Below are 24,275 nucleotides of genomic sequence, written 5' to 3' on the forward strand. Positions count from 1 at the left end.
CCAGAAGCTGACCATAGCCACAGGACAGAATGGGAAGCTGCTGTGGGTCTTCACACAGACTAGCTGAGTAGACACCTGTACCTGCACCAGTCCTCTCCAAGAGGAAGCCAGAGTCTAGTTGAAAGACCCCTCCCCTGTAGATACATGGGAAAATATCCATATCTGGATGGATAGGAAAAGCAGAATACTAGCTGCACCCTGAGCCCGAAAATCAGGAAGTTCTCCCAGCTACATCCTGATGGGTACAGGGTCTGGACCACACATGTGGCTCTCAATTATTACAAACTCATCAGAGAGTTTAAAAAGCAGCAGGGATGGGGTGTAGGAGCACAAAGAACAAGTGGGAATTTTAGACTTTGTGGCTGCTCCCAGCAATCACAGCCCCAGAATCCCTCCAGCTTCCAACTTCCTCCTCCAAGGATTAGGCTGCACACTTTTCCAGCAGCTGGCAGATGTTCTGGCCTCGGAAAAGCCTGTGTCTGGGAACCTATGTCACAAATGAAAATGAACTTTCTCAAGCCTATACAGGAGGGGCAGCACTGCCACGTGTTTTCTTCAGCTTGTTCCAGGGATCAACCCCGCAGTCTCTCATTGGAAGCAAGATGAAATTGCTCCCTGTGACTGTTTGGGAAAGTGGGTACTTCCCTGCTTTCTTCTCTGGTTGCTCTGGCAATAAATGTAAATGTCCCTGACTTGTAAAGTTAGGGAAGGGATTATAAATTATCTAGCACTAGGGGATGACAGACTGAACTTCTGAATCTGCCAGACCAGAGAACAAAAGATGATTTTGAAACTTGCAAATATTCAGTGACTATCTTCAAAATGAGCAATCTGAACCAGAGTAAAAGCATCTGCTATAAACCCTTTCCTTGGTATAAGGGAAAGAAGAATCTGAAACACACATCTAAGACCCCAACCCTTACAGTTCTATCTCATGGGACTAGCTTCTATCCTCTACCCGCACCCCCCCAAAAAAAATCTGTTTTACTGATAAATTCAGTGGAGTTGCAGGTTACAAAAATCAACATATAAAAACTAGGCCAGCCTTGGCACATGCTTGTAATCCCAGCAGCTAGGAAGGCTGAGGCAGGAGGATCTCAAATTCAATGCTAGCCTCTGCAATTTAGCGAAGCACTAAGTAACTCAGTGAGACCCTGTCTCTAAATAAAACATAAAAAAGGGCTTGGGATGTGGCTCAGTGGTCTGAGTTCAATACCTAGTATGCAAAAAAAAGTAACGTTCTATGCAATAACAATGAATGAACTATCTAAAAAAGAAGTTAAGGAAAAGAATTATTTATAATAGCATCAAATTTTTTTAAAGAACTTACTAGTAAACTTAAACAACAATGTAAAAGACTTGTACACTAAAAAAAAATTTTTAATTGATAAAATTAACTGAAAACCCCACAAATGAATGGAAACATCCCATATTCATGGGTTTGAATTAAAACTGTTAAAGTGCCTATACAGCCCAAAGTGATCTACATACTTAATACAAAATGCCAATGACATTTTTAACAGAAACAGAAAATAAAACAACACTCAACTTCTCATGAAATCACAAAAGACCCCAGATAGTAAAATCAATTTTGAATTAGAAAAAACAAAGCTAGAAAAATCATATGTTTGAGTCCAAAATATACTACAAAGATATTTTTTTGTCTCTTTTCCAATTTTTTAATTCCAAATTTGAAATTTGTTCGTATTAGTTATACATGACAGTAGAATGCATTTTGACGTCTTGTACACTCCCCTCTACACAAACCGAAGTTCTTTTATTCTTCCTACAAAGATATTTTAATCAAACAGCATGGTACTGGCATAAAAACAGACACACTAATCAATGGAAAAGAACAGAGAGACCAGAAATAGACATAATTATGGTCAAATGCTACTTGACAAAGGTGTCAAGAAAACTTAGTCTCTTCAATGAATGATGGTGGAAAAAATGGATATCCACATGCAGGAGAATGAAATTGGACCACTATCTCACACCATATACAAAGATCAACGCAAAATGGATTGAAGGCTTAACATTTGAACTGGCCCTATAAAACAGCTAGAATAAGACAGTGGGAAAAAAGCTTCATTACATGATCTGGGCAATGACTTCTTGGGTTAAGAATCCAAAAACCACAGACAACAAACATTGAAATTAGATCCAGGGAATTGCATCAAGTGAAAAAGCTTCTGCATGAGGAAGAAAACAATTATCAAAATGAAGAGACAACCCACAAATAAGGAGAAAAAAAAAATTCACCAACCGTACATCTCTTAGCTATTAGCTGGACACTCAGAATGCTTACCCTATTTTTCTATTACTAACTGACTGACCTTCCTTTTCATTTATCCTCATTTGACTTTTAAATAAACTACTAACTTTGAAAGGTTACAATCATGTCTTCCTAGGCCAGAAATCATTCTATCTTTTTAGATTCACTTAGCATATCTCCTCTGTAGTTCAATTTGTGCTGATTTATGCCTAGGGGACAATATTAATTTAAGATATTAGCTGCTGCTATTATTACTCCTTTGTTGAACTTTAACTCCAGGTTGAATTTTAACTCAAATAAATGAAGCAGAAAAAAAAATCATTTTCTTATAGACCACATACAACTAACAAAGCCAAATGCAGAATTAAGACAATTGTAATACATACCTCATGCCTTCTACCTCCCTGATCATCCCTGTGTTGGTTTTTTTGATTTCTGGACCTGGAAGGTCTTTGCTTTCATTGGAAAGTCACATTTCAAATGCTAATTCATCTGTGAAGGCTCCTTCATTTACTTACTGCCTAAAGTAACTTGCCTCTTATAGAATTGTCCGTCATGTTTTATGTGGATTGCTCCTGGCATTTACCTTTTCTCATCTTGTATTCTATTAATTTTCTCCCCTTATTACACTTGATGCGTTTTGAATCAAGAAACATGCCTTTCGTTTTTCTTTTAAACAGTTGTTTTATTTTCTTGCCTAACCCAGTGCTGCATAGCAGAAGTTGAGGTCATAGGTTCTGACCTTGACTCACCTATGCTTGCAATGCGTTCTACCATGTCATAGGGTGTGATTTTGGACAAATGTCCTGAATACACAGAACCTTCATTTCCTCTTCTCTAAAATATGGGTCACAGTGCCTAGCCCACAGAACTATTGTAAGGATTAAATTTATTGACCCAGGAATATTCATTTGAAACAATGCCTAAGATAGACTAAAAGCTCAGTCACTGATAGTATTTATCATTTTGCAAATAGCAGATACTGAAGCCACATTTCAATATGAGTCAGTCAAGCCCAAATGATTAAAAATTTTATTATGAAAAATTTCAATATACATTAAAATAGAATAATCTAATAAAATCTTTTTTTTAAGATTTTGCCTCACTGTCTCCATGTCTCACTTAATATTTTTCTATGAAGCATCATCATGCAAACCCCATAGCAGTTTCATTTGGGGATATTCTTTTAAAACTAACTTACAAAGTAATAGTAAATAAAAATGAATACTAAGTAACCAGCCATTATCTGGGAGTATTGTCCAAATCTCTTTTCTCTGACTTATGTAGTAACATTATGAAAAATATTTTGGCCTTAAATATTTTGACAATTTCCATTTCACATTGATATAGTTAGTCTATAATTAAAGCCATAAATCCTGCAACTTTTAAAATTAATCATAAAAAAGAAATAATAGTGATTTTAATTGAAAACACTCTTTGCTTGATTTCTGAGTCCTATATGCTTAATAAGTGTCTGTTATTTAAGAATCACTATAAGCTTATAAATATTCACAGAAAAAGCATAAGACTGCTTCAAAAACAAATACACTTGCACAAAGCATAATTCAATAGATTATAATCTCTCTGCTATCAGGTAATATGCTTATTTATATCTTTCATAGTACCAAGTATATTAAGTTAATTCAATTATATTGTGAATTGAATGCTGGAGAATGTAGATATTGTGTTGTTCTTTGTATAATATATTTCATTAAGACATCATGCATAATGATTTTTGTTCATATTTTAATATCAGATTTATTTTGAGCAAAGAGTTCTAGAATTATGGTTGTTGATTAGTTGATACTCCTTTCATAATATTCTCTTCTTGCAACCAAGAATTATTTATCTCTAATTCTTCAAAATCTTTTAAAATTTTTACAGAATAAGTGAATTCTGTATTGCTCATTAATTGGCAAGTAGAGGGAAAATAATATAATACAAATCAATTTGTTATTTTTAGAATGACATATGAAACTTATGAGGATAGACAGTTCTTGATACTATATTGGACTTTGACAATGTTTTTACATTTGTTTCCATAAGATATAATAAGATATTAAAACAATATCCTTGAAAATAAAGTGTGAAAAATGATGGTGAGTATGTTTCTCCAAATATTTTTATTGCTGGGCAATCACATCTATCCTAATATATATGGGGGAGGTGGATGGGCATGGGACACATTCCTACAGAATCTAGAAATTTGAAATATGAAACTTGAGTTGAAGTACCTGAAAGAGCTGGGATGTTAACAATCATTTAACAGAAAATAAATCATTAACTTTGGAGCTAATCGACTTACCTTTCTATGAGTCATTAGCTTTGCAAAAGTTTATACTTCTTCCATTGTTCAGCTAATTTATTCCTCTTAAATCAACACCCAACCAAGGGTCAGGCTAATGGTTCTATTTATTTTGTGCAATAATTCTGCCTATTTACCTGTGATTGATAACTAAGTATAAATTCTGGATCTTGAGTCCTGCTGTGTCCATTATTGGCCCTATTCTCCTGTCTGAGAGACTAAAGTGAACAACTGGACATCTTTAACTTTGATTCAACAGTGAACCTCAATTCTTTCTAGCTTCACAGTGTAACTGATCACTTACTAGAATCCTGTGATCTACGCTGAAGTTATTCATTATCATCAAAATGTTTTGTGGGAACTATGTAAGTATAATTGTTATTTCCACAAACTTTTCCAGTCTTTTATAATTTAACCCTTATTTTTTAAAATTTTATGTGCTACTTGACATTTTCAACAGGAAATATTGATGTTTTAATTTGTTTTCACTAAAGCTTTAATTAGTAGATGCTTAGTATCACTATTAAAAGAAGGTAATATCATTAAATCTTAAATGCATTATTCCATAGAGGTAATCGTGTTGCTTCTACTTTCATAATTAACCTGACTCAGAATTATGACTGAAGTTATAAGATTTTGTTTCCATAAATAGTTCTGTCTCTAAAAAATTTAAATAATTATTTATTTATTTTTATTTTTAAAATAAATGATTTTTGTTTTACATCCATCATCTGTTCAGATTATCTAGATTATTTTAATTAATTTTATTTTTCCTTGTCTGAATCATTCCAATCTAAAAATTCGTATATTTTACTAAATTTTGAAGAGCTAACATAGAGTTATATAGATTATTTGAAAAGATATATATGTTATATGGCCTTGGAAATTATATATGTGAGTGGGTTGATGATTTTTTTAAAAATCTACATTATAAAAAAATCTTTCCAGGAAGATTTTATATTAAAGAAACATAGCATTATTTATTTCATTAAACTTTGGCACAAAAACCTTTCTTGTTTACTCATTCCCAAAGTATTTTTTTCTAGAAAATTTTAATTATGTACCTTATTTTTCAAACAAATATTGAATGAAGGATTCAAATATGTCTACTTTCCATCACTGTTGGTTTAACAACTTCAGTTTCAACTTGAGAGCCAAGATCTCATTTTTCAATTGAAAGTTATAAGTATTCTTTTACTAATTATATGGCAACTTTATTTCACTACAGAAAAATAAAAGGTATCAAGTAATTTAGACCAGCATGGTAAATAATTCAATTTGAACAACCTATAGTTTTCTCTCTTTCTATTTATTTGAGCACAATATTTTGGAAATAATCATATGTTATACACTATATAGTCTTAATATTTATGTCAATTTATAATTTAAAATATGTAAATTATATTTCAAAGATTTAAGCTCCCATGTCAGCAAAATTTTTGAGAACTGTAATGATTTGCTATACTTCTAGAACAAATAAAGAAATATGAAAGTTGAAAAGTTAGATTTAAGCCCATCTCAAAATTCATTTTAAATTAAACATATTAGAGATAAATATTATGATTAGAGAAAATATTATTCTTTGTGTATAGTCTCAGCAAGTGTGGATTGTAAAATGGTTTTACATCATCAATGTTGAATTTTAAAGCAATTCTTTCTCTTCCTCTCTCTCTTCCTCTCCCTCTCTCTCTTCCTCTCTCTCTTTCTCTCCACACACACAAATACATTTTACATATATATATATAATAAATTATATATATATATTATATATATGATATATATATATGTATGTATATATCTTTAGACTATATTTCCCTAATTCTGCTAAAGAAATTATTTGCTGATTTGTCCTGTTTGCTACCAATTGATGCCCCCCTTTTTATACAGTATCATTTTATTTATTATAGATTCCTTTTGACATCTATGTTAACTTTACTCCTATTCCCTTTTTGATCCTTTTGTACCTTTGCATATTGCTACTGTATTCATTGACTGGCAGAAACATGTTAATCATAGCAATATTAAAAGTAGTATATCATACATCTATAAGCTTTATACATAGATAACATTATGTGTTAGAGAAACTATATATTATCATTTTATATCTATGCAAGAAAGTTTCTGTATTACAATAGGAGCTTTGTATAACTTTTCTAATTTTGTACTCAGCAAATTATTTTATAAGAATATCATTTACTGTATAAAATTTGGAAATTCTTCTTGGAGGTATTAGATTTCTACTCGGGGATTTGATATATTATTTTTAATCCTCACAACTTTCAAGGAAAGTAGCACTGTCCTCATTTTGCAGATGAAAATATTAAGGCTCAAAGACATGACTATTCTTTTGGGGGATAAAAGGCCAGAAAGTAGCAGGTATGAGATACAGACTACCTCCAAAATCTTCCATTTTGACAGAGAGAGGGAGAGAGAAAAAGAGAGAAATGCCTAAATATTATTATCCTACATAATTTCTATCTTTGTGTTCAGACTGCAAAACCATCTATTTTTATAGAGAAAGAGAAAAAGGAGGAGAGAGAGAGTGAAAGAGAGATGCCTAATCTTCCTGCATAAGATCAGTCTTCATGTTAAGAGGTAAAGAGTAGATTCTTTGTGAAACCAATTTAGAGATGTAAGATTAGATGCTGTTATCCACATTTGCTCCAGAACGACTCAAGAACACCAACATCAGGCAACAGCAACTTAGGCCATGTCTACTGCAGGCCAGGAGAAATTTGGCATATTAACCCAACTAGAATCGAATAGCACTGTTCTTAGCAATGAACTTTGTGGAGTGAAAGAAAAGTACTCACTATCTGAAACAAATTCAGGGCATATTATCCAGGAGTGATTATAGGCTGGGAAGATATCACAGGGGAACAGAGGCTGTTGATAAGGCAAGATTATTTTCAAAGCTGACTTTTCATATAGAAAGGTGTTCCTGGGAGAAAAACTTGCACTGAAGAAATCCAGCTTTGATTGTTTATCTGCAATATGACTTACTGAACAAATATTATTAAAAGGTTATTCATACTTTAGATTGCTTTTCACTATCACAAGACCATATTGTCTGAACTTTACACACTTTGATTCAACAAAAGTTAGGAGTCATGCTGGTTATGGCTTCAACCTTTACTGAAGCTTCTGTGGAACTAATAAGTATTGGACTTCCTTTAAGTTAAAGGGAATAACTTTTACCTTGAAGTGAAATATGAGCACATCATTAATGAAAAAAGAAAAAGGTACAACCACCTTAGGTGGATTTTAATGCAGTGTCTGGGCACACATGTGTACAGAACAGTGGGTTCAATAGTTAAAGCCCACCTTGTTGCCTAGATTACAGGATCATGTGAATGCGGACAATTTTCTTATCTTCCTGCATCTCAATTTTCCTACTTCTTAAGAGGGTGTGATAGTGCCTATCTAATAAGGGTCTCTTGAGAATTAATTGGCACATAAATTACTAAGAATATCTGTAACTTAGAAAGCACTTCCAGAAGGTAATCAGCTAGTACATGAGCTAATATTCATGGTTTCATGAAGTACCAGTGCCAGAGTTTGAATCCAACTCTCTAACTCCAAAACCTAGAATTTGGATACACTGCATTTAGAGAGGTGGTGCATATCTTCATTAATCAATATCTCAATATAAATGTCTACGTATGTATGACTATTCCAAATTTGGGGGGGGGCAGTACTGGGTATTGAACTCAGGGGCACTTGACCACTGAACCACATCTGCAGCTCTATTTTGTATTTTTATTTAGAGACAGGATCTCACTGAGTTGCTTTAGTGCCTCACTTTTATTGAGGCTGGCTTTGAATTCACCATCCTCCTGCCTCAACATCCTGAGCCAGTGGGATTACAGGCCTGTGCCACCACACCCTGCTGACTATTTCAAATTATATGAATAAATTTTAGTAACATCAAAAGTACCATGAATGTAAGTATATATTCTGTTCAAGTCAGTATAATCTGTATTTGTAAATAGAGCCTAAATCACTGAAGAGGGCATTTTTAAGAAAGCCTTTGGTCCAAGTTTGCAAGCTCTTAGAATATTTACCATAATAACAATAATAAAAATAATAATAATAATAAAATTAAATTTGCATTTCCCCAAGTACTTTCAGTATATATATCAAAGGTCTTACAGAAGATGGGACACCTCTCTAGATGTACTGGTTTTTCTGCAATGCTAGAGAGCTTTCTAGATGATTATTCAACTGTCTGGAAAATTATTTTGAAACTTTAGCTCTACTATTAACATTAACTCATTGTGCTCATTTAAAATATTACTTTAAGCCTAGAACCCTCTTTAAATTTAAACATTAGGATTTTTAAAACCCCCCAAAGAACAAAGAAAAGTTGATAAATTATATTTTTAGTATATTTATCCTAATGAATCAACCCACCTACAAAACAGTACAGGAAGTAAGTCATCAGACTATCACAAATTGCAACCTTTGAAAAACTATTTATTTCATTAAATCACAAGATAAAAGTCTTAGAAATTATATTTGAGCAATATGAGTCATAGTTATTTTAATGAGTCATGAATTTCTGTAATTAGGTGGAGTGGAAATGGCAGAAAGAAGTCGTTTCCACAGTATTACTAATGATGTTTTCATTGTAGTTCAGCCTCCAAAGCCAACACCCAACCCTCTATGTGCTGTGGAATTCTTCTCTCAGCAGAAATTCTTTATCATCAGGAATAGCTCAGCCTTACTCAACAAAAAGAAAGGGATTACAGGAATTTTTTAAAAACTACCTTAAAGTTCACACTGTCCATCTCTTGGCCTAGCCTCTTTTTCATTACCTTCAATGATTAATAAAGGGTCCCTTATACCTTGTGAACTTTCATTTCTCCTGTAAGGAGAAAGAAGGATTGCTTCTTAGGACTCCTTTTCTTTTTCAGCCTCACCCATATCACAACACATATTATGAATATTTTCTTTCTCAATTATACTTTAGTTGATGTCCCTCAGACATTCTTGTTACCATGCTAAAAGAAATCAGAAAAAAAAATAATCAACAGACCATGACAAAATTAAATCATGTATAAAGCATAAAATTAATTTGTGTACAAGATTTTGTGTTTTACCTATTCCTAGTCTGGATAAAGTAGGAGCCAACTTCACTTACAGGCTGCTTTGCATTGGTTTTCATCTCTATTTTGTGGCAATTTACAGTAAAGCAACTGGATACCTTAATGTATTTATCATTTTCTCTCTTAATTGGAACATTTGTGCTATTGTAATTTTAAATAAGCCAGAATTGAAAGTACAGTAGCAATATTGCACATTAGGAGAAAAAAAGAAATCACTTTAACCCCAGTAAACACATCAGTCTAAGTACTATGTATTAATAATGGTTTGAAAGGAAATATAAATCATATTGTATTTTATAGCCGGATCCTTCTTTTGTAATTGCTGTCACTTAATAATTATTGTCCCACTCTTTGAAGCTGTTGAATGTGTGTGCACATTCCTCTAGGCATTCATTTAGCTGCCAGTCTCAAAATGTCCTTGTTTTAAAGGGTAAGAGAACAGACAAGGTGCTGAGAGATAGCACACTGGTGCCTGGGGGCACACACACCTTCTGTGTACCTTCCATCGCCTACTGTGCTGACTGCTGGATGCCTGATCAAGCGTGGCACTCGAATATAGAAAAGTAAATACACTCAGTGACTACAGTAGTCCCTGCGCAGCAAAAGAAGGTTAGATTCAGGAACATTCAGTGAGAGGGGAATTTCCATTTTGAAATGTATGTGTGTATGCATGTGTGTGTGTGTGTGTGTGTGTGTGTGTGTGTGTGTGTGTGTGTTAAGAAAGGTCACGAATGACTCTCTCAAAACTTAATAGTCAGTAGAAATTATGGGGTATCCCACACCCCTGGAGTTCTGATTGTCATTTATCCCAGAAATTATGAATACCGGCACAGTTAGTGACTTCTAAATTCACCATGTAGCAGTCCTGGCCTTTTTCTTACATCTGTTACTGATGGGGGTAATCTGAAGCCTTCAGAGATGGAAATGGGTTCTAGAAACCATAATGTCAACCATTCAATAAGGCTCCTCGGAACCACAGGTTGACATGCCATTGGCCTGCCGATAATTACAAAGCAGGTATGTTCCTTCTCAGCTCTGAGGCTCCATTCCTCTCTCTCTCAAAACAATGCAGGGGTGCAGGTATAAGATCTAATTTGATTTCCTTTGTTTGCTTTCACAATTCTTTTTATATATTAAGAAAATATTCCAAGGAAAACTCACATGACCTAAAATTTGATGGGAACTAACTGTTAGGCTAAATGTAGTCAACTCTGTGGTATCATTGAACCGTGTTTGGGACTCACAGGCGTCTGGTTAATTTTGACTGCATTTAGTCATATTTTTAAATTGACATGTTTTTCTCTATAGTTTCAAAAGACATGTAGACAGGATAAATTTTTAAAAAAAAATTTTTTTTTGGTAATAGTCTTCCCTCATGCCATTTCAATATGTAAGAAGTGTCTTGCTCCAGAGTGGGATGTCGAACAGATTCACTTCAGAATTGCTTTCAATCTGAACAGTGGGGCAGGACATTTTTTTATATGATTATTGTCCTTTATCTACTTATAAGCTCCTTCCCTCTGTAAGTGCCTACATAGGTCTCCTCGGCCTTAGCTCTAAGCACTCCACTCTTCCCCCTGCTATAGTTTGCTCTTTGGATAGGACTTACAAGCACTTGGGCCCCCTTTGCTTCCTGCTGCACCCCATTTCCGTTCTCAGGTTTGAGCCTCTATCTTAGTTCTCCAGCTGCCATCGGTGGGGAATCCTGCCACATTACTATTTGAACCAAAATTCAAACCAATGTAATCATTTCTCATTTAATGGTTTCTCATCTTTGAATTCATGAGAATAGAATCATACCTAAAACCTATTTTTAACATCCTATTTGTAGAAATTTTAAGACTTACAGACAAGTTGTAAAAATAATTTGGAATTCCCAATGACCCTTCCCCCAGCTTTCCCTATTGTTTACATTTTACATGAGCATACTGAAGTCACCAAAACTAGGACATGAACACGAGCATTGTGCTTTTAATCAAACCACAGATTTGATTTAGAAAATAATAGATTTCCTGCTAATATCCTCTTGTTTGCCTGTTCCAGGAACTAAGAGTTCACATTTAGTGGCCATGTCTCTTAATCTCCTCTCATTTGTGACAGTTCCTCAGTCTTCACTTGATTTTATGATCTTGAGACTTTTAAAAGAGTATTCATCAGTTATATGCAGAATGTCCTTTAATTTGGGATTGTCTGAAATTTATCTTCATTCAGTGGAGGTTGTACATACTTGGGAAAAACAGAATAGATACAGTATACCAAGGGCATAGTGACAGAGGATGCCTGATGGTCACCTGTGGCTCCCAGCAGTGATCACTTAGGTAACATGGTGTCCTGTGGTTCTTCCACTGTGAAGAGTCCACAGTCTCCTCCCACTTCAACTTTTTGTAATTAACAAATATTTGGGGTTAGGTGCTTTGAGTATATCCCATTACTCTCTTCTTCTAAAAGCTCTTTCTCAGTGACTTTTGCCTCTTTAGAGGATTTTATTTGCAGAATTATTCTTGTGGTATTACAATGGTGTGTGTGTGTGTGTGTGTGTGTGTGTGTGTGTGTGTCTGTGTGTGTGTATAGCTTTTTTTCTTAATTGCTCTTTCAAAATGTCCCAGCTTCACCTTGTATTTCTTCCTACAGTGGCCATGGAATTACTCACTTTTCCAAGGATCTCTGACTCCTTTATGTGAAGTCTGATACATGAAATAAAAATCTAGATGCTAGGTATACACATTGCTACTAAAATATTACTGTTTATATGATCTGTTTGTGGATAATGCAAAGAACTTTATAAGCAAAGCCATTTATCTGCAGACATCTATATTTATATGTGTCTTATCTACTTTTCATCTATCTTCATTCTCATACTTCTAATGTAATCCACATCATAATCCCAGTCTTCCTGATTATTTGTAAATTATTTTTACCACAGTAAAAACCATGACTATCCATGTGAGTCCATTTTTTCTCACTGACTCAAAAAATTCGAGGAGGAAAGGTTTATATAGTCTCACTTTTTTTGGAAGTTTCAATCTATGGTTGCTGGCTTTATTGTTCTAAGCCTAAAATGAGGCAGACCATCAAAACAAGCATGCCTTTAGCAAAGTACAGCTGCTCAGCTCATGGCAGTGAGGAATCGTGTGTGTTTGTAGGGGGGAGAGAGAGAGAGAGAAGGAACCAGGGAAAAGAAGATATAGTCCCCAAGAACATGCCCCCAGTGACCTACTTCCTCCAACTATGCCTACAGTCACCACCCAATAGTCCATTCAGATTATTAATTCATCAAATGGATGAATCCACTAATGAGGTTGGAGCCCTCATGATCCAATAACTTCCTGGAAGTCCCACCTCTGGATTTTACTGCAGTGCCTTTGACACATGAGCTTTTAGGCGATGTTCCAGATCCAAACCATAAAACTATCAATATCTGAAACACATTTGTTCATTTATTAAACAATATAGTTCAAAATTTGCTGGCCACTACCCTGTGAAAAGAATTTTAACAAAGAGAATATGCCAATTGTGGTTTTTTTCCCCAATGGATATCAGGCTACAGATAAATGTTCACATTCTTGAGTGAGAACACTTTCTGACTCATTGTGTAGAACTGGATCACACTAACACCAAAACCAAATCAACGTTATAAGAAAGGAAAGTTGAAGAACAGGAATCCTGATGAATGTAGATACAAATACACACCCAACCCAAAATGAAACTCCAATACGATAATATAAGACAAGAGCATTGTGGAACAATCAAGTGATTTTTATTCCAATGATACAAGGTTGGCTCAACACTCAAAAAATCAATCACTATAATTCACCATTGGAATATATTGAAAAATAAAAGTCATATGGTTAACAAAATATGATACATAAAAAGCATTTCACAAGTATACCACCTTTTGTGTTAAAAACTCTCAGCAAACTTGGAAGAGAAGTCAACTTCTTTAATCTGATAAGATATTTACAAACCCTTATGCCTAACAGAATAGCTAAATATGGAAGACTGAATGTTTTACCTAGCCTTCCCCATCCACCCAGCCTGCCCTACACCAAGAAAGAATGTCCTCTTTCATCACTTCCTCACAATCTTTATTTTTAAAATAGGAAAACAATTATTAGCAAAGGGTATAAAAGAAGACTAAGAGGTAAAATATATTGGAAAAGCATTGGATTTAAAATCAGAACATTCTTATTCTAGGCTGCCAATTAAGCCAGTGGCTGTGTATAAATATTGAGTCATCATTCTTCATATGTAATATAAAAAGAGAAATACATGCCATGCATTATATAGTCTGCCAATAACATCAAATTAGAAAAAGAATATAAAGATGCTGTTTAAATTGCATAGTAATTTAACAAATAATAAGTGTAGTGTTTGCTTTCCCTCTGGAACATTGGGTTTTACAAAATACATTTACACACTATTCAGGGCACAGATATGTTCATTAGATTTAAATTATTTTTTTCAATTATTTTAAATTAACAAATTATTAATGAAAATAAAGAATGTTATGACATCTTATTAAGAATTAGACTATTCATAAAGAATTTTAAGTAGAAAGCACCATGATAATTTTCTTCTAATATAAGAAAATAATACAATAGATTTTGGGAAATATCCTATAGAATTAAAAGAACAGGGAGATTACAAAATATTATGTCAAGGTGATTCCATTGGGAAATAAATATCTTATGACTATGTGTAATGATATGAAAGGCACAAGAAGAGCACTTAGAAGCTTATTTCTTCTCAAGACAGTGATTAAATATTTGACAGTAATCTATAAACAAAATCATAAATGGTTTTCCAACTTTTTGTTCAAGAGTTCCTTATTTGCCAAATTGTTTGTATTAAACATATATGAGATAATTATCCAATGATAAAAAAATATCTCTATTATATTTCTTTGGATGGGGAGTCAGTTCAGTGGTTAAGAGCATGGGCTTTGTAATCATTTAGACATGGGTTTGAACCTGAGGTCCATTACTTACTGACCACATGCCTAGCAACAGAAATTAAACTCTCTACATCTCAGCTTCTTCTGTATAATCTAGGTACGTCATAAATGTTAGCTAGTAGCAACTCCATTTGTTTGTATGTTTTGTTTACTAATCCCTGGGTATTAGCATGTGTTAGTCTATTTTGTACTGCTGTAAGAAAATACCCTAGACTGGGTAATTTTATACAGAACAGGAATTTATTTTCTCATAGTTCTGGGGTCTGAGAAGTCTAAATCAAGGCACCAGCCATTTCCTTGTCTGGTGAAGGTCTGATCTCTGCTTCCTAGATGGCACCTTCAAGAGTATGTTCTCCGCAGTGGAGGAAGGCTGTGACCTCACATACAGAAGGTAAAGGGCCAAAAGGGACAAACTGTCCCCTCCAAGCCCTTCTATAAGGGCATCTAATTCTATTCATGAGGTCAGTCACCTCCCACCCCAACTTCGATGCCATCACTTGGTGATTAGGTTTTGACACAAATTTTGGAGAGGACATCACATTCAAACCATAATATATGGCAATGTAAATTATTGAGCATGATTCCTGACACATATTGATATCTCACTGAGTGTTGACTACTGTCTTTGGATTGTGGTATTGATGGGACTGAACAATTCATTTTCTTATTTTATTTCTGTACACTATGTTCTCTTTTATCTTATTTATAATGTGATTGAATCAAGAACCTTTTACCACTGAGCTACATCCCCAGCCCTTTTATTTATTTGTTTATTTTTAAGACAACATCTTGCTAAATTCCTAAATTGGGATCCTCCTGCCTCAGCCTCCCAATTGCTGGGATTACAGACATGTGCCATTTCCCCCTTTCACTTGCTTGGAATCATTCTGGAGTATTATCTATTAGAAATGATCTACAAATGATATTTTCCTTTTACTTTTCTTCCAAATTATAGTTTTGCTGGTTTAAAACTTTTGAGTTCTAGATCTTTTCCTCTTGATTCTGAAAAGGATCAAATGCCTTCTCCCATTTGACTCTTTGAAAGAGAATTCTGATGCCAAAGTATTTCTTTTATAAATAACCTGAATATATAGAAATGTAATGACATAAATGTTAATCTTAGTTTTTATTCTATAATAGTAGGTGATTTATTTTCATTTAAAGATGTGATTTTTTTCATTGCCTGTAAGTTTTTCTGTATTTTTCATTACTGATTTTCTTTCATTGCCCTGTTATTCCAGATGTATACACATCATTTGATGAGGGTGTTAAGGGGCTTAAGATTGGGCAGTTTTGCAGCATAGGAGTTTAGGATTGCAAAGACAAGGATTCCAAAGTGAATGCATTCATTTCCTGTTGCTACTGAACAAATTATCACAAATTTAGTCTGGCCTCAACTGATAAAATTTATGCACTAATGGTTCTGGAGATCAGAAATCTAAAGTCAACCTCCCTAGAGTGCAGCCAAGATATCAGCAAGCCTGGTCCTACTGGAGAGTCTAGGGAAGGAATGGCTTCCTTCCCTTTTTGGAGGACACATTCTCTAAACCAGTCTTCTCATAATCAGCAACATAGAATCTTGCCTTCATCGCTGTGCCTCCTTCTTCTTTGGCAGTTAAATCTTCTTCTCTCCTTCTCTTCAATGTATTTGGAATAATATTTGTGGCCCATCCAGATAATCCACGATAACCTCCAAATACTTAAGTTAATTGTATTTGCATGGTCCATACGGGTTTGCCATGGAAGTCAACATTCATAAGTTTTAGTTATTAGAAACTGGATGTCTTGAGCCTTGGAGAACGAATAGCATTTGATGTTTTCTATTTTACTTTAATTGGGTTATGTGCAGTGGTCTTCTACAAAGATAAAGATATTTTCAATTCCATCTTCCTAGAAATTGTTTCCTAAGGTAGTGAAATCATGTTAGTGAACATGCTTTTTACATGTTAATTGAGAGGATATATGGATGAAATGGAGTCTCTCTTTCTAAAATTCCTTGACATCTAACTATGAAGTTGTAAGGGTTTTATGACAACTAATTTAGAAATTGCTTCAAATTTATAAATATTTCTGCATCGATTTTAAAACTAATATGACTAAACCTATCTTAATCTCACTAGCTGTGCTAGTATTAATGAGCTAGTCATCTGTTCACTTTTATTTTGATTAGATAATATATAGATATATCTTCTTTGAGACTAACACAGATATACACTAAAGTCATACCATCCTTTGAGATTTAAATTAAGCTCATAAAAATCTCATCCCAGTGACTCTGTCTCCCTAAAGGTCTTTTTCTAAGGCTACAGGAACACAGAAAATGAAGGTTAGAGTCTCTCTTGTTCACTTGAAGCTCTGTTTCCATTTGCTTATTAGTTTAGAAGGCATGCAGTCAGCCTTCTTCATACTGGGTAACCCCATGGTGGCACAAACCCCTGATACCTTCACTTTTCCAACATGCCATCAACAAGAGGCTACTCCAACTAACCTCTACTGGGAGTTCATGACAACAGGGGGGGTCTGCCTTGGTATTCTGCAAATAACTTTCAATTAAATGTCAGACATTTTGTTCCAAAATGCATTTTGGTGATCCAGCTATGGAAATTTATTTTTACTATCTTTCTCAATCCCTCTTCTAACACACCACACACACACACACACACACACACACACACACACACACACCACAGACACAACTTTCTTCTTTCTCTTGCAGCGACACAAAAATGAGGGCTTGTGCTTTTAGAATGTTGCTTTTACCTGTGGGGTCCTTTGCAAGTGAAAATTTTTTTTCTCTTGAAAAGATGAAGAAATAATTGAATAGTACATGTTATTTTATTTTACATCAATTACAACTATAATGGAAAGGGCACTAACCATGAAGTTAAATTTGGATTTGCATTTGAGTGTTGGCCTCATGTCACACTACCTGTGTGGTTTTCAACAACTTACTCAGCCTTACAAGCTCCTCATGTATGAAATAAGATTAATAGTATCAGTCTCACAAGACTGCTGAGATGATTACTGAGGAAATGCAGGTGAAAATGCTTGAAGCATAGCCTGCCTATATGAATAATGAGTTTTTAAAACTACTGGGTAAACTAAAGATGTCACTGTGGGACATGGAATTTTATACTTAATAAAAACTCTTCAAGCCCACAGTATAGCTAAGGCACTTTATTAGATGCTTTGTAAAGCAAGGAAAAAGTTACTGGTGCTCTGGAAGTCTAAAATTTAGAGATAAAAACAAACGCAAAATCTGGAAGTTCACACGTAATTAGGATGCAACGTGAAAATAACATTTGATTAAATCTGAAAAGATTTCATGTAAGAGGTGGAGTTTGAACTCGGTTTGGAATTTGGGGTGGTATATAATCCATGTAGATGGAACAGATGCACAAAGAAATCATTTTCTTCTTCAAATCTATGTCTAAAATATCACTATTAAACATGATAAGCATGAATAAAATCCAAAAATTGATTAGAGTTATGATGATCTTGGAGATTTTTCACAGAATCACTGGATTCTAGCTGTCTTTCCCCAAATCGGTCCATTTTTGTGCAAATTATATTTTTAGTATCCCTCTGAGCCAATTATATTACATATGGGCCAGAAGTAGGTCAGTGACCATTTACTTTGACAACAGCTAGAGATGTGAAGTTTGTTACAGCTGCCTTTATCATCAGGATAATAGAAAAAAAATAGTATCCCAAAAAATAGCTGGAACTATCGGTGCCTAATCTACTAAATCAGACATATCTGAGAGTTTTTTAACATTAAATTAACAAAAGGCACTATATTAAAATATATTTTGTTTGTAATTATTATGGTAAATCAATTTGTATGCAACTATCAAATGTTCTAATAATTAAGGAAACATTTTTATTATTGAATTAAGGTGATATTAGAAACTTATGCCATTCTTCACATAGAGCGACTAATGCCAGGGTTCAGTAGGGCAGATGCTTTTTTAGAAGTAGGTATCAGTTTACACCAAATCTACCCACATTTTTAAACACACGCTCTTTGTGGAGTTCGGATTATTTAATCCATAAGACATTGAAACATGATACAATTTACAAGCAATTTTCTTCAGTTTTAGAAATTGCCTCTAGATTTACTAATATCATATAGTATCTTTAACACACATATAAAATGGTGTTAAATAGCTCTATTACTCTACATATAATTAGTCCCAACTTTAGCCTTTCTAAATATCAATTTATCATTAACTTATAAATATTCAAATATCCCAAAGGCAACTCTGAATTAGTTTTCCCAAAATGATGTTTGAACATTGGAATAATAGTGTGTCCTCCAAAATAACGTCTTTCAAAAATGCACCTAATGACTAATACATAAATACATGTTCTACTGTTCTTATTTTTAGCAGAAATAATTCACATCATTTCATCATTTCTTTAAAACCTTCTATCACCAGTTACATACCAAACTTCCTGAAGTAGGGACTAAACCTTCCATGTGTACCTCCACCATTGTACAAGGATTAGGGGCTGGTGTTAAGCTATGAAGACAAAAGGGAAGGAATGTGCCCTTGTCCTTATTAACATGGGATACTACCAAGCATCAGCCTTTCCACTCTTTCTGCTGAAGCAATTAGACAGAATATCATCTGATGATGGGCCTCACAGTCAGAGATCCCAGGCATGTATTTCCTGTACTGGGAGGAAGCCACATTAACTCTGCAGGTTCTTAGTGGTTTATGTGGAACTCTTAGCCCCTGAAAAAATCTTTTTTAGACCAATGGAAGGGAGAAGTGACTGTAATGTGATTACTTTGTGAGAGAGTAGATTCTAAGATCTTAACAGTGTTCTGTCTTTTCTAATAAGTCATACAAATGAATGTGGAATTATTGCCAGAATTTTTTTTGGAGGGGTGTGTATGGGGGATTGAACTCATGGGCGATGGACCACTGAGCCAGACCCCCAGCCTTATTTCATATTTTCTATTTAGAGACAGAGTCTCAGTGAGTTGCTTAGCACCTCGCTTTTGCTGAGGCTAGCTTTGAACTCACAATCCTCCTGCCTCAGCCTCCCAAGCCGCTGAGATTATAGGAGTGTGCCACCAGGCCCAGCTTTGTTGTTAGAATGATTGAGAACCCAACTTGTATGTCCCTAAGGAGGTGTTTGAAGCTTTATAGAATGTATTCTGCAGTAAAGAGGATTTCTTCTTTTGAGCCATTTCATGATGTAAATGGAGATTTTTAGAGATTTACTTAAAAGGAAACATACATATATGTATGTGGTCATTTTTAACAGGAAAAGAAATCATTCTCCAAATAATATTAAAAAGTATAAGGAAACATTTATGGCATATTCTTTATTTAAGAAGTAAGGACTTTCAAGAAATAAAAATTATTATTTATGATTTTCTGTGTTTCCTTATCAGTATATTTTATACTATTAATTCTAAACTAACAAAGAACATTTGTACAAAGAATAAAAATGATAGAAATTTCAGCAATCAGAAATATTTCATATTTATAATTTTTAAATTTATCTACTAGTAGCTTTATTTTTATCTAATGTTTTCCTTGATATATTTTTTTCCATGATGAGTAAGTTGCTTTCAAAGGTTTTTATTCTCATCTTTGTTCTAAGCATTTAGTACTTATTGAGATTTGTGAAGAGAAAATAAGGCTGAAAATAATATGATATAGTAAAAAAGGAGCTATTAGTGTCAGTTCATAAAACTCTCTCAGGAAATGAGGTGGAACCATATAGAGAAACCCTAGTAAAAAGAGTAAAAAAAAAAAAAAAAAAGTCCACATTGCACATTGACATAATTGGATACTGGCTAAAATAGCAAACTGAGAAAACCTGTTAGCACACGCACCTGCCTCATAAAGTGCTTTCTATTTAGCAGATTCTTCTCATATATAGCTATATTGAAGCAACTGCCACAGAATGATGGACTTTAAGACTTTAAAAGAGAGTCAGTCCATAGTTCTTCCAAAGCATCCAGCCACCTTTCTATGGGACCATGTTTACACTGTATGGTTTACTTCATCTCCAGGTCCAGGTACCTGAATTTAATGGCTTATTCTGAGTTTTGCAATGCAGATGAATACCTACCAGAAAGTTTAGCAAAGGTTAAAAGACTTTAACATGTGTCTTCAGATGAGCTAAATTTGAACTATGTATACACTTCAAATAATCAGTTAGTTATGAACCCAGGCAGAGTGCTGTGAATTGTGTTTTGAGAAACAGGAAGTGCTGTATAAATTGTCTTCCCTAATTAAGAGGTGTGTACAATTAGGTTGTGATCCCCAACAAGTTACTGCTGTGATAAGGCATTGCTACACCAAAGTTTATACCACCAAAATAAGTGGTGTGAGAAATTGCAGAGGTATTTAAAAAGTATTTGGGCTTGGCACCCAGGTAGACCGACATTGAAGTTTCCTCTTTGTCACTAAGTATCTGTGCAACCACATCTAGCTCCTTACCTTCTCTCTGCCTACTTTTTCATTTAAAAAACAGGGGAAATATAGCTTTAATATCATAGGCTGGCTCTGAGGATGAAAACACCATACTGTGAGACAGAACTTTGTGCAATGTTTGGTTCTTTGTTAAATGGTAGCTATTGTTGCAATTATTATACCAATTACTATAGCAATTCATGAAAGAAAATTTTAATTGTGGTAATCAAAAATACTTCAGGGAGATGGGATTTGAGTGGAACATTGAAATATATATACATGAATCTTTAAAGATATGAAATTCATAGGAGAGAAATCAAGTATGAAGCTTTGGTTTTAGAAGTATTTCTAGGTATAACAACTTGTAAAATCAAATTTATTTAAACCCAGTCTCCCAATAGTACGAAATTTCCAAATAGCACTTTTCTACCAGTTGAAGGCTAATCAAACATGAGATTTTCACCGCACAAAAAACACCACCATTCATCTGCACTTCTTGGGGAAAAAATTGTCAGCAAAACGCAATTAAGAAAATAATAACCATTCAGGAATAGAAAAGTCTAGGTAAACTGGTTGATTATAAGACTTAACTCCATCAGGGCATTTCTAGACTTACATTGCAACACTTTTGGACAACTGCCGGCATTATGGTAATGATACACACTGTAAATGTCATAACTTTTGATGGTATAATAATAATAATATTAATAACTAACAATAATGAAAGTGAGAGGAGAGGAATTACAAGACATGTATGCAGGAGAATTAAGCCCTTGTCTTTTGTATCACATTTATATTTCAACCCACCCAAAACCAGAACATCATTCGTAAAATATAATGATTCCAATTCTATAATGTCTTTTCTTAGCCAGATGGTGAGATTTTTAAAATAGTATTTCTAATGCTCTAATGAATTTTTCTAATTCATCATATTGTTCACTATCATTAATCTTTTTCATTGCATTTAAGTAGTATTTACCATAATTGTGATTCCTAAAATATATGTATTTCTTGCTGGATATCTTCATCTAAGGCATTCTACGGGGGAATATACCTATTAAAAATTTGTAGAGCTGTATACTTAAGATTTGGTATTTCGTCATATATAGTTATCTTTTCAACATAAACGTTTAATAAAATAACAATTTTATCTTTTAAAATATCCTTCTATTTGTTTAGTCAATTGATGTTTCTTATGGTTACTTCTGAATAGTGAGATTTAAGGGCTCTTTTTCCTTTTGTGTTTGCAATTCTCTGCTCTACTTATATTCTCTAAGCAAATATGTGGTGTTTACACATAAAAACAAGAATAAACAAACCTCTTCCCAAAGCCCTTCTTTTGACTTTTGTCCTATTTTTCACTTGAGGACTCTCTCCTTCAAATTTTCTGGTATTTTGTTAGACTTTTCTGATATAATTTATCATCTTTCTTTTTTTTTCTTTCTTTCTTTCTTTTTCCCTCCTCCTTTTCAATCAGTGAAACTAGGATATTGAACTTGGGGTTTTGCATATGCCTGGCAAGCACACAACCTCTGGCTACATACCCAGTCTCATCACCCTTTTTCTTGAATCAGTTATGTAGATGTATTTCATTTATATTAATAAAATTACTGACAGTAAATAGCTCAACCAGTTACATAGATTACCTGTTTAACAGAATAAACAGAATGATGAATAACATGACTGGGGCTGTGTTAAGCTATCACACCTAAAACTAGAATCAATATTTAAGTTGTCTTGTTATGTAGTAAATAAATGTATAAAAATAAAGTTATTTAAACTATGAATTTAAGATTACTTATCTAATTATTCAAATCTAGAAAGTTTCAATCCTATAAAATTTTAATAAGTATGAGCCTCAATTTAATCAAAATGCACATATTTTTTCAAGCTAATTATCTCATTCTCTTTTGATAATACCAAAGTCAATCTCAAAACTGATTAAAATACATTATTAATGTATTAAATGCTTCAAGTAAAAATTCTATTCTATTCACTAACTTTCAAACTTGGGTGTTTGGGAATATAAAATATCATATTCCCACATTCAAAAGGGCACACCAAAAATATTTTTCTTTATTTCCCATAGTGTCTCATTTTTCCCCTTAAATATGCTCTTTAATTCATTGTCTTCAGTTGATCAGATTTCATCCTGTATTTTCATCTTCAACAAATAAAACCCATTCTCTAAAATCTGTCTCTTCAAGTCCATAGCATCTTGATATTATTTCTGAACTTTCTAATATCATTAGAAATAAAAGGGTAAAAAGAGGATGGAAAGGATGTTTCTTACAGCCATCAAGTGATTAGGAAATAAGTAACTTAACTGGAAATTTCTACAGATATTTTAAGTCCATCATAACCTTCTATAATACTAGAACTAAAATACAGGGAGATAAGAACTAAAATTGAAGTTAGTATATCATATTTGGCCAAATTTCAAATTGATTTTGTAAAGGAATCTATGTAATCAAAGTTCTGGGAATTCCAATGAAAACTTGGAAAAGGTGAAATCAACAATCACTTTAATGTCAAATACCATGATATAAAATCCAAACCTTTGAGAATGTATAGTCTAGAAGGCTCAGGTAGAGACTTGTTCCATAGACCTTGTGGAGGTCTACATGTAAGTTGACCTCAAACACGCTGATTAAATGCTGTGAAATCCAAACAGTTCAGGAAAAATATTAATCATGATATCACTAGTAAATGAGACTATTTAAAAAGAAGACTTAGTATAGAGCCAATCATAGTATAGACTTACCTATTGTCTATAGATAAGGGACATAAAATATAATTAGAAGGATTAAAAAGTGAAACCATAGAACAAGTACATGGTACAGCAATATATAATACTAGATTTGATAAGTTTTAACAACAGGTAACAAATGAGAAAATATAAGGTACTAATTACAAAGAAAAAAAACCCTGAGTGCAAGAGAGAGTGAAAGAAGACTCAGAACAGATTCACCTCCTAGAGGACCTAGTTGGTACTGGGTGTTAAGGAATGCAGGGCAGGTGGCTAGTCCAAGTTGAGGGGTCGGGGGATATGCAAGGGAAAGTCAATGTAACCTCAAAACAAATAGTAGCTCTAGATATGGTAGTTTTATAAAAGTTAAGAAGAGACTTTCACATCCCAAAGGAATTAGTAATCTTTCGAATAATTGCTCAACTCAGGGAATAAATAAAGTTA

General features: G+C 33.8%; 1 protein-coding gene across 6 annotated transcripts in view; it reads left to right on the forward strand.

The window, feature by feature from the left end:
• Window positions 1–24,275, forward strand: part of Anxa10 (annexin A10) — a 525,713-nt gene that overhangs the window by 441,113 nt on the left and 60,325 nt on the right. The window contains exon 1 of one of the 6 annotated variants that reach the window (XM_040293610.2): window positions 4,864–4,945. The exons of the other annotated variants lie outside the window; for them this stretch is intronic. Coding sequence (XP_040149544.2) covers window positions 4,928–4,945 — 18 coding nt within the window. The 5' untranslated portion in view covers window positions 4,864–4,927. Of the gene's footprint in view, window positions 1–4,863; window positions 4,946–24,275 lie in introns of those variants that run through there. 6 annotated transcript variants of the gene reach the window in all.

This window comes from Ictidomys tridecemlineatus, chromosome 14, assembly GCF_052094955.1.
Source record: "Ictidomys tridecemlineatus isolate mIctTri1 chromosome 14, mIctTri1.hap1, whole genome shotgun sequence".
NCBI classification, from domain to species: Eukaryota; Metazoa; Chordata; class Mammalia; order Rodentia; family Sciuridae; genus Ictidomys; species Ictidomys tridecemlineatus.